Source organism: Camellia sinensis, chromosome 14, assembly GCF_055761805.1.
Source record: "Camellia sinensis isolate YWXY chromosome 14, ASM5576180v1, whole genome shotgun sequence".
In the NCBI taxonomy this organism is placed as follows: Eukaryota; Viridiplantae; Streptophyta; class Magnoliopsida; order Ericales; family Theaceae; genus Camellia; species Camellia sinensis.
Genome location: NC_138974.1, coordinates 106,004,152 through 106,015,994, shown reverse-complemented (window position 1 = coordinate 106,015,994; position 11,843 = coordinate 106,004,152). Strand labels below are relative to the sequence as shown.

The window sequence follows — 11,843 nt, the reverse complement described above, 5'->3', positions numbered from 1 at the left end:
ATCTATTGTGCTAGTCATAATTTTTATTAGGGTATTATTAATTTTTAATTGTAAAAACCTAATTCACCCCCCTCTTAGGTTGTCTTTTGGATAACAATAATAATATTATTGTTCTTATATCATCTTTAACAAAGAATGTGCCAATATCATGCTCTTAGTTGTATTTTGAAATTGTTTTAGGTTTTTTTTAATATTTAAAAAATTTCTTAATTTTTGAAAATATTTGCAAATTAAAAAAATATTTTATGGAAATTTTTTTTAAATATTTCAATTTTTTAAAAAATATTTAAATGAGGGTTAATATATATATATATATATATATGTATGTATAGTCAGGGTTAATTTGGTTATTTGATGAGTTAGTCTAGATTGGGGATAGTTAAAAAAGGTTTGTTAGGCATTTTAGCCAATGTAATTCTAATTTTGAGCTCCAATTGATTAGCTACTTTACCATCCTACTTTTTTGGTGGCTACAATTGAAGAACCTCAGAGGCTCTCCAAACAAATATGTATGTATATATCTTGGATTTTTGTATATTTATATCTTGGATTTGAGATTTTATATATGTATATGTGTATGTAGCAATTTTATATGTTCTTTCAATTCTGTTTGATGAATTATAGAATAACTTATTTTGTATTTTGTATTTTTTCTCCTCATTCTACAGGTTTTGTATGTTTGTACGGGCAAATTTATTATTACAAATTTATATTAGTAAAATATCAGCAATTAGTATTTTTTTGTTTTAAAACTTAATTAAGTTAGTTTAAATGATTAGCTAAATTAAAAAGTGTGGTTGGAGAACACAATAGCTAAAGTAATTAGGTAAAATAAAGAGTGTACTTTTTTCGTACTTTAGCTAATGAAAAGTAGAGAGTGTGGTTGGAGTTGCTTATATCTTACCCTCCTATCCATCATATGTGGGGTACCATATCCGGATGGATTATTAGTCCATATTTTAATTTTTTAATCAAATATTAAATTAATAATTTTATTAGACTATTAATCCAATTCTAAACACATGTCTGGCTAAACAAATATAGCCTAAATGGGCTAACTGCAATTGGGCTACCCTCGCATAAAATAGTTGTAATATTACAGTTAATTAATTCTTGTGGTTTGCTGTATCAATTCAAAAGCCTACTACTGTTGGCAAAAGGCCAGCCCAACCCATTTTTGACCCTAAAATACTCAGTCTTTTTATTTATTTTATTTATTTTTTTTGATGTCGAGACATGTCCTACACCCGTATGATTGATGTGGGCCAGTGCAAACTGAGACAAGTTAACGGATCTACCTTAAATTTCAATTTCGACTTCCACTTGAAGGTAAGGGGATTTGTATCTTGGCGGTAAGGAGAGGAGCGGAGGAGCGGCCCACCTTGGTGGTAAATTCTCCGTTATTATTTCAGTAATATTACAAATTCATCCTTATCAATTTAGAAATTATCTAGAAAGGCTTGTTTGGTTTATTTTTCAAAAAAAATTTTGAGAAAAATTCTCTATAAACAAATTTTCAAGAGTAATCAAACCAAACAAATTTTTTTTAAAAAAATTTCAAAATTTTGTTTGGTTACCTACTTTTTAAAATCACTCTTTCGCATACACATCAAATCAATCACGTTTTTTAAAACTCTCTCCCCAAAACAATATTTCAAAATTATTTCTGAAAAAAGATAAACCAAACAAGTTTTCGTACTTTTTATCTAAAAAATTACTCTACAAACACAAACCAAACACATTTGATTTAGATTTATTCTACACATAGATCTCATATAAATCTCACATTACACAAATTAATCTCCAACACATAATCCATCACTCAAAAAATTCTAAATGAATTATTTTGACGAGTCCGGATCTTCTGTCATACTTTCCTGCAGTGGTTCCTGCAGTGGCAAAAAAACGACGTCGTTTTTGGCCAACTCTCTCTCTCTCTCACTCACAGCTATGGAGTCTACTTTCTCTCTCTAAACCAGAGGTGAACTTGTTGAATTCTCTCTCTCTATGTATATATATATATATATATATAGTTATTGAAAGAGGCAAAGTGGAAGGGAATTAGAGATGCCAGAAATGGAAGGTCCGTCAAAGCCACCACAAATCTCCGAAATGTTTCAGAAATTCGCACTCGCTTTTAAGACCAAAACATTCGAATTCTTCGCCGAGGAAGACGCCGAAGAATTCATTACCGATCAGAAGGTCGTTGTGATCAAACCAGACCAAACCCACAAATCCTCTGCTTCAAAACCATCTTCCCCAATTCGAAGCATCGATACCCAGTTCGCAGAGACTCTGATTTCTTCCCTTTTCGCTACGATTTCATCGTTTGAGGCTTACTATCTTCAGTTACAGACAACCCATTTGCCTTTCGATGAAGACACCATTAAAGCTGTCGATAAAGCTCTGGTCTCTCATCTTCAGAGATTGTCTGATTTCAGGAATTGGTTTAGGAGTTTTCGCAAAAACCCCAATTGCATTCTTGATTTCCCAATTGGGTCTTGCTCGGAAGCTCAGGTACAAGAGAATCAGAGCAAGCTTCGGGCTCTGGACACCGTCTCTAATCGATTGCAGTCCGAAATCGACGATAAAGACACCAAAGTGTTGGCTCTAAGGCAAGAGTTGGATAAAATTCACAAGTCTAATTCGAAATTGTCGAAGAAATTACTGAATTGTAGTTCGAAACTGTCTGCAACAGAGGCAAGGCCATCATCTTCTTCAATGGTGGTTTGTTCTAAATAATGTCAACCCCAGAATTCCTTAACTGATGTGGGTTTTGTGTTCTAACTGATGTGGGTTTTGCTGAGAGAGAGAGAGATGATGACAGCGGTGTGTTCTGTTCTGAGGTTTTTTTTTTTTTTTTTTTTCCCCAAAACGACGTCGTTTTGGGGCACTGCAGGAAACTCCACAGGAAAGTATGACAGAGGATCTGGACTCTATTTTGACACCAGGCTTTTCTCTTGTTCTTTATTTATTCTTTCCAACAAGGAACCAATCCGAATCACCCATCATTAGTTGCGTAAAGAAAAATTATTTGATAAGTCCGGTCTATATAAAGTTGCAAATCAACTGAGTCATTCATAAATAACTAAAACTTGATTTTATTTAAAATTTGTTTGAGTTCAACTCATTTGTTAAATAAATAACTTTGAGCAAAAATTTTACCAAACATTTATATGGATGTGGAGTCTATACTCATATGGATCATACATCCATGTGAGTGTTTGATAGAACTCATGGGCTCTAGCATTTGTATTTTTTTTTTAATGATATCAAATATATTTTAATTTATTTGTTTTATTTCTCTATTCATGTTTACTTTTTTATAAATTTAAATATTTGATTGATAAAACTTAGGATAAATTACAAATACACTTATTGAGTTTTGTTTAAAATACAAATTGTTTTTTTATCGTTCTAGAAATTACAAATATTTCATTATCAGAATTTTTTATTTAACAAAATTAACAGAAAAATGAAATTATTAACTATTTTTTTATATAACAATAAAATTACCTGAATTATTAATTAAAATATGTAATTTATTAGTAAAATAAGTAATTTGTTATGCGATTAGAAACTTGAAAGGGCGTGATGTAATTTTCAGAATCCCAAAGAACAATCTATATGTTAAGTAAACCCTCAGGAGGTATGTTTGTAATTTATCCTAAAATTTATTAATAATAATGAGTAATTTTTTTTATTAATTTACCCTAAAATATGAATATATATGTACATAACTTGTGCGCCCGTAATTATAAATGAGCTTAAAAAAAATCCTAGACCAACCATGCAGTAACATCTCGGGTCGAGAACTGACCTTCATTTCTTTTTCATATAGAGATGGTTGCATTAAAAAAGTTTTTCTATCATAATTGGACTTGGTCTGAAAATCTTATGTGTGAAAGTTAGATTTTTCAAAAACTCATGATTTTTAAAATAATTTTTCTCGGTAATTATTCTTTATATACTAAATAGTTTACATTGATTTTATGAGATTTTTCTACAAAGTATTAGTCACTTTTCTTCAATGTCAAACTTAGTAATTGTAGTAGAAAAATTATTTTTGTACTAAAATTGGGAGAACCACTTTCTAATTTAATTAGATTTTAATTTTTTATTTTTATTTTATATTTTTCTTTGAATCCAAATGGAACAGTTCCTTATTTACTATCATTTACTTAAATGATTAAATATGAAAATAAGTTTTATGTGCGAGGAATGCCTTGGCAATTGAACCTGTAACACTTCTAAAAATCTCAGCTCACTTGGGCAATTTGCTCCTCACATGGCCTGAAATGCTAGAAGCTCTCATTGTGCAATTGAACGGTTTGTTCGAAGTGAACTTTTTATATCACCTTTTTGGCGAAATATTTTTCATTTTTTTTTCTCTCTTTCCTCCATTTCCAAAGCCCTAAGATCTTCAAGCTTAGATTTCATCTACCCTCTCTAACATTCACCCTCGTTCTTGAGGCAACACGTAGAGCGTGTCAAGATCAACATTTTGAATTGATTGGATCGTGTTTTCATCGGTGTCATCTTTTGAGTGTCTACTATTTGAAGGGGTTGAATGTGAAATGGGTCGAGTCCAAGCCTTGGGCCGATCCAATCTACTGAAGCCCAAACCCGAGTGGGTTAGGTGAGTATACATGCAAGCCAATTGAGCCAAACTTCATGATTAACAGTCAACCCAAGTTCTCAAGCACTTGGGCCCAACCCGCAGGGGAAAGGCTAGTCCAGCCGTGGTGCTGGGCTGGGCCGAGCTGCGATCTATGGGCCGAACAGAAAGTGAGCCGAGCCCACACAAAGATGTCCGAATGGACCGGCTTATCCCAAAAAAAATCTGGTCTAAGGCCGAACTAAGGTACTAAGGTACCGAGCAGAAGGAACCTCACAGAGAAACGTGGAAGTAGTGAGCATGTACATGTGCAAGTTGCCACCTCAGCTAGTCCCCCACACCTAGGATCACGAAAGCTGTTGAACTAGAGGAATGTGGTTTGTTATCAGCATAACTACAATGAGTATATGCATTCAATGATAACTACCAGGTGGTCCCCCACCTTGAGCAATGCAAAAAGGACACTGCCGCATCCAAACTCCATAAAACCATCTTGAGAAGCAAGCAAGGAACCCTATATATACTATATGAACTTCACATTGAAGGTAACTGAACTATTCCAAGCAAAATCATATCTAGATATAAACTCAACTCTATATATACTTCTGTTTCGATCACTAATTTCCACACCGGAGGGGTTATCCGGCCAATCCCGGCCGGGCAGCTCTCACAGTGCTTCTTGTGGCAGGAATCTCAGTCCCTGGGTAGTCCAACTGAGTGCGGAGCCCCGATCCACTTTCATCTAGTGCGGAATCCGGTACGCACAATTGGTGTGGTGAGCGTGGAACACTCCATCTCTAAGCTCTACACTTAGTTTCGGCGATGGGGATTGAGGACATTCCGCCTTCGACACATACTCCACAGACGGAGAAGACGAAGGAAAAAGGCTTGGCACTCCCAACAATTTTGGAAGAGCAAACTGGAAACAACAATCGGACCCCTGAATCCGTCGAGCATCGATTACCCTTCGTTGGAGGTTCTTCTCATTACTTTCTTCTGGAAAAGGATTATAGAGATCGAATCATAGACTCCATGGGGATGGAGATACAGGAGCTGAAAGCCCAACTTAAGAGGGTGTTGGGTGATCCAACGGAAAAGAAGACTGAAGCAGAGCCCTCTCGTTTGCGACGAAGGAGCTCATCCAGAGAGCCACCAGTGAAGAAGTACCCCAGAAATGAGTCTGGGCAACAAAGCCAGCCTATCCCGGTACAGAGTGAGGCAGTGAGCAGTCACACCCATGGGTCACGCCGGAGAAGGACTAAGAGGCAGAAGACGATTAGTCAACAAACTGAATACCCCCCTCAAGACCTTCGTACTTGGCTGATCGGCAACAAGCAGAACGAACAACATTGGGATCACCTGGACTGTACTGTTCACCAGAGAGAACACTGAGCGCTGGATAGGCTCGTCTCTTCGTCATTCTCCTCGGAAATTGAGGCCATAAGACCTTCAAACAAATTCACCCCACCAAAGTTCACTTCGTACGATGGGAAGCCGGACCCGCTGACACATATTAGCCATTACAGACAAATGATGTCTCTATGGAGCTGAGATGAGGCATTGATGTGCAAAGTCTTCCCATCCAGCTTGGGAGAAACTGGACTCTGATGGTTCGACCGACTCCCCGCTGGATCGATCCATGGTTGGAAGCAGCTCTCCAAAGAGTTCCTAGCTAGGTTTGTCTCAAACACTAAGATTTCGAAAGAGCCGGATACACTGTTCGGCCTTCGAAAGGAGCAGGAAGAAACGCTGCGCAGTTATGCTAGGAGGTACTGGGAAGAATACAATGATCTGGAGGAAAATGTATGTAGTGAACAGATGGATGTCATGTCTTTCAAACATGGTCTGCGCCCGAAAAGTAAGTTGAGACAATCACTTACCAAGCGCCCGGCCACAGCATTGAAAGATTTGCGTGACCAGGATTGAGCAGTACGCTCGCCTCGAAGATGATCAGATCCCCATCGAGGAAGCGTCAACAGAACAAACAACTCGGCACAAGAAGAGAACAGATCGAGGAGAACATAGAGGGATCGTAGTGAACGAAGTGGATAAGTCCAAATCCCACGAAGCTGTCGTGACTGTATTCAAAGAGCCGATCTATCGAATCCTAGAAAAGATCAAGAGAGAGCCCTTCTTTGTCTGGCCACCAAAAATGTTGGGAGATCCAGCTCGGCGCAACCAGAAGCTCAGATGCACCTACCACCAAGATAGGGGGCATATGACTCAGAACTACAGGGCATTGAAACAACACTTGGAGGACTTGGTAGCAGTTGGGCACCTCCGGGATTACATTGATCAGGATAAGGAAGTGACCGAACCGGGGAACCCACCACCAGAACCAAATATTAAGCATCCACCTCGGCTGATAATAAATGTGATCCATGGGACAACGACTCAGGAACCTGAGGAGACACAGAGAGAAGAGATTGCTAAGGCTGTGCAAATTCAACAAGTCATGTCAGAGGAGCCTATATCGAAAAAGGTACGCGCAGCATCCAAATCCCCCTTGTGCACTGTTTCATTCACTAGAAAGGATTTAGAGGGCATACAACATCCACATACTGATGCACTGATTATAACTGTGGGAATTGGGAAACGATTTGATGTAAAACGAGTCCTGGTAGATTAAGGTAGTGCATCAGATATATTGTATTATGACTTGTTCAGAAAGCTTGGTCTCTCCAAGCAGCACCTCACCCCAATGGCAGCCCCGTTGGTTGGCTTCAATTCACAGCCAGAATGACCGCTTGGCAGAATAGTGTTGCCAGTCGTGGCAGGAACAAAAACCCTCCAGATAGAGTTCTTAGTTATTAATACACCATCTCCTTACAACGCCATACTTGGCCGTCCATGGATTCATCAAATGGAGGCGGTCCCTTCAACCTATTACCAGCTCATCCGTTTTCCAATGGAACACAGAGTAGAGCAGATCTCAGGGGATCAAGTTGCGTCCAAACATTGCTTCATGGCAGCATTAAAGGCGAAGCAGCTCTGCAATCGGGTACAGACAGTAGAAGTAGCAGGACAGCCAGTCTTGGAAGATGTAGGGGGAGCCCCAGAGGAAAAAATAGTAAAAGATTTGGAGAGAGTCCTGGTAAAAGAGGATGATCCAGAAAAGTACTTCCTTATCGGTATCTCGCTAGGCGCTGATGAGAAACTTCAGCTGCTGGAACTGCTGAGGGAAAATATGGAGATATTCGTATGGTCAGCATATGATACTCCAGGGTTGGACCCAGAATTTGCTTGCCACAAGCTCAACATCAACCCTTCAGCTCGACCCGTTGTGCAAAAAAGTCGTAGATCCTCAGTTAAGCACACCGAAGCAGTAATTGCCGAAGTCGAAAAACTCCTGGCATTAGGAGCAATCAGAGAAGTTCAGTACCCGCAATGGCTGTCCAACACAGTTGTAGTCAAGAAGAAGAACAGAAAATGGAGACTTTGCGTTGACTTTACTTGCTTGAACAAAGTCTGCCCTAAAGATAGCTTTTCGCTGCCTCGCATTGATCAACTAGTAGACTCAACAGCAGGGCATGAGCGCATGAGCTTTCTGGACGCTTATAGCGGCTATCATCAGCTACCACTGTTCGGTCCGGATCAAGAAAAGACAGCATTTATCACTCCGAGAGGAACTTACTGCTACAAAGTGATGCCGTTCGGCCTCAAGAACGCCGGAGCAACCTACCAGCGGATGATCACTCGGATGTTCAAAGACCAACTCGGGAAAACCATGGAAGCTTATATAGATGATATGGTAGTAAAGAGCAAGTTTGCTACAGACCATCTTACAGACTTGAGAGAAGTCTTTGGCATCCTAAAAAACCATTAACTTCGCTTCAATGCCTCGAAATGCGCTTTCGGGGTAGGAACAGGGAAGTTCTTGGGATATATGGTCACTCACAGAGGAATAGAGGTGAATCCGGACCAAATAAAAGCAATAAAAGATCTTGAAGCACCAACAAAGGCTAAAGAGCTGCAGAAACTAGCAGGAATGACAGCCGCACTGAATCGGTTCATCAGCAAATCTTCGGATCGAATGAAGCCCTTCTTTCAGCTTTTGAGGAAAAGGGCAGCGTTTGAATGGAGTTGCGAGTGTACCGAAGCACTGCAAAGTCTCAAAAGGTACCTCAGCATGCCACCTCTTCTATCCACTCCAGAACTAGGAGAGGAGCTGTACCTCTATCTAGCAGTCTCAGATCATGCCGTAAGCGCAGTATTAGTTCGGGAAGTGAACAAGGAACAGAGGCCAATGTATTATGTTAGCAAGACCTTACTAGATGCCGAGACACGATATCTACCATTGGAAAAGTTAGCTTACGCGCTGCTTATCGCCTCTAGAAAGTTACAACCTACTTCCAGGGGCATACCATCAATGTCCTCACTGAATTCCCTCTCAGATCTGTATTCAGCCGAGCCGATTTCTCTGGCTGAACAGCAAAATGGGCGGTGGAACTTGGTGAGTTTGACATTTGGTATCAACCCAGGACTGCAATCAAGGCCCAGGTCTTAGCAGATTTCGTCGCAGAATTTGCTCCTACCCAGAGTACCGAGCCGGGGAATCCAAGTTCAGCGCAGGTGCCACGCACCATCGAACAGGGAAAGCCCTGCGCTTTGGAAGCATATAAACTCTTTATTGGAAACATCTGGCAGCTTTATGTTGACGGGTCGTCCAATAATCGAGGCTCGGGGGCAGGAGTAGTACTCATCTCACCAGAAGGATTTATCTGGGAACAGGCTCTCAGGCTCGGTTAGAAGGCTTCAAACAACGAGACAGAGTACGACGCGTTATTGGCTGGCTTACGTAGTGCCGAACACTTCAGTGCAGAACAACTTTTTGTTTTCAGCGATTCACAACTAGTAGTGAACCAGCTTTCTGGGGTCTATGAAACACAGGATGAAAGAATGGCTATGTACACAAGCAAGGCCAAAGACCTACTCAAAAAGTTTCAATCCATACGAGTGGAACGAATTAGTCGGACAAAAACAGCCATGCTGATGCTCTGGCTTGTCTCGGCTCATCAGTCGATACCAAAGATGCCAGAAAAGTTTGGGTTGAGTTCGTGCCAGAACCAAGCATTGCATCTCCAGTCCTCTGCAGCAGCGTAGAGCCGAGCTGGATGGATCCAATACTTGCTTTTCTAAAATCTGGTACTCTCCCCGAAGACAAAAAGGAAGCCAACAAAGTCAGACATAAGTTAGCTCAGTTTTGGATCTCACCATCCGGGAAGCTGTACAGATGCTCCTATCTTGGCCGTTATTTTCTGTGTGTGCATCCAAATCTGGTCGAGAATGTTCTCTACGAAATTCACGACGGGTTTGTGGATGCCACGTTGGCGGAAGGTCACTGGCGCATCGAGCCCTTACTCACAGGTATTGGTGGCCACAGATGCAACAAGATTCGCAACAGTACGTATAGAAGTGTGATAAATGTCAGAGGTTTGCTCCATTCATCCATCAACTAGGCAAAATTCTTACCCCACTCACCAGCCCATGGCCCTTTGCCCAATGGGGTCTAGATATTGTCGGACCATTGGCGCGAGGCACTGGGAATAGGCGATTCTTCATTGCTGCAACCCACTATTTTACTAAGTGGGTTGAAGTCGAGGCATTGTCAAGTATCAAAGAAGCGGATACAAAGTGGTTTGTCATGAGAAACGTGGTGGTGCATTTCGGCATCCCGCGGGTACTGTTTGCGGATAATGAAACGCAGTTTGATGGTAAGATCTTCAGAAAGTTTTGTGCCGACCTCAGAATCGAGTATAGGAACTTTTCTCCAGGGTACTCGCAAAGCAATGGGTAGGCTGAAGCGTCAAACAAAACCATCATCAACGGAGTAAAGAAACGGCTTGAGCATGCCAAAGGAAAATGGGTTGAAGAGTTACCCCACGTGCTATGGGCATACCGAACCACAGCACGACGCTCAACGGGGGAAACACCTTACTCCCTAACTTATAGAATGGAGGCCGTCATCCCACTCGAAGTAGGTCTCCCAACCCTTCGGTTTGAATTGTTGAGAGCACCAGTAATGAGGAATTGCACAAGCATTGGATATGGCAGAGGGCCGAAGAGAAGCAGCACTGATCAGACTTGTAGCGTACCAACAGCAGCTCATCAAGAGTTTTAACCAAAAAGTTTTTCCAAGGCAATTTACACCAGGAGAACTGGTTTTGAGGAAAGTTATGGATCACAAAAGGGTGCCTAGCGAGGGTAAACTCGGGCCTAACTGGGAGTGTGACGCCTCAAATTTTGATAATATAATACAACGATGCACCAGGGTTTAACTAGAGGATACACATCATTTTTAAGCACAAAATGCAAATAATTACACTAAAATAAAATATTAATAATAGTTACAGATAAAATTCTTCAACTCTTTAAATACAGGTCGGTTCCTTGATACAAAAAGATTATCCAAAATACAGGAAATATATAATCTAATTTCTAAGGCAGCCATGGTTCCACAAAGCTTTTAGGGATTCTGTTCTTGGTGTAAAACTCGCCTTCACCTGGCATAAAACGCCATGAGCTTGGAATGCCCAGTAAACACACACACGCCGACCCTTTTCCCATTCCAAATACACAATTAACATAACGACATGGTCATAACATACAACGAAAGCAATAATCAAGCAGAGATTATATTTAAATTTCAGTTCTCCTGAATAATAGTCAATTTTAGTTAGTTCTAGGCAACTCCCCGCGAAATGCCGTTCCTACCCAACCACTAATTCTGGCCACGGGCAATTCTGACTCCCCCTTGGTTAATACAATACCAATGCGTTGCTTACCGCACAATTACCAATGATGCCCATGCAACTAGGTTACATACCCAAGTGGTGACATCACGGTCTGCCCCAAGGAAACATGCTTCCAGGGATACTCTCCCTGTGTGAGACCCTAATTGCCACCCTTATGCCTCCCATTTCCGTTAAGCAGCCAAAATATCTCCCGTGCCATGTTAGGGTTCGAAAACACACTTGCGCAAGACTTCACGAAAATGGAACACATTCCACTATTTCATACTCTTGAATCCATCGTTCATTATCTTATAAAATTTAATACAATGATCACAACCCATTACCATCCCATTTGATTTCCTCTTTATTAAGTGCATTATGTTATTAAGTGTATTATGTTCTCAGTTATAGCAAAGCATGGTCAGTATAATTACGAATCCAAACTGAACAACAAGTAATTTATTCATGGTAAAGCAAATTTACAATTTATC

General features: G+C 40.4%; 2 protein-coding genes across 2 annotated transcripts; both read left to right on the top strand.

Annotated features, from left to right (window-relative positions):
* The first annotated feature begins 2,067 nt into the window (after positions 1-2,067).
* LOC145807229 (uncharacterized) lies at positions 2,068-2,742 on the top strand. Its single transcript, XM_082905176.1, has one exon. It carries the CDS (start codon positions 2,068-2,070, stop codon positions 2,740-2,742), a length of 675 nt encoding a protein of 224 aa, XP_082761302.1.
* Positions 2,743-6,770: 4,028 nt separating this feature from the next.
* LOC145807228 (uncharacterized) lies at positions 6,771-7,247 on the top strand. The gene has a single exon (XM_082905175.1). It carries the CDS (start codon positions 6,771-6,773, stop codon positions 7,245-7,247), a length of 477 nt encoding a protein of 158 aa, XP_082761301.1.
* Positions 7,248-11,843: the final 4,596 nt, after the last annotated feature.

What these genes read in the sequence shown, in the direction of transcription:
- LOC145807228 (XM_082905175.1), top strand. Translation starts at nt 6,771, where the DNA reads ATGTTGGGAGATCCAGCTCGGCGCAACCAGAAGCTCAGATGCACCTAC.
- LOC145807229 (XM_082905176.1), top strand. Translation starts at nt 2,068, where the DNA reads ATGCCAGAAATGGAAGGTCCGTCAAAGCCACCACAAATCTCCGAAATG.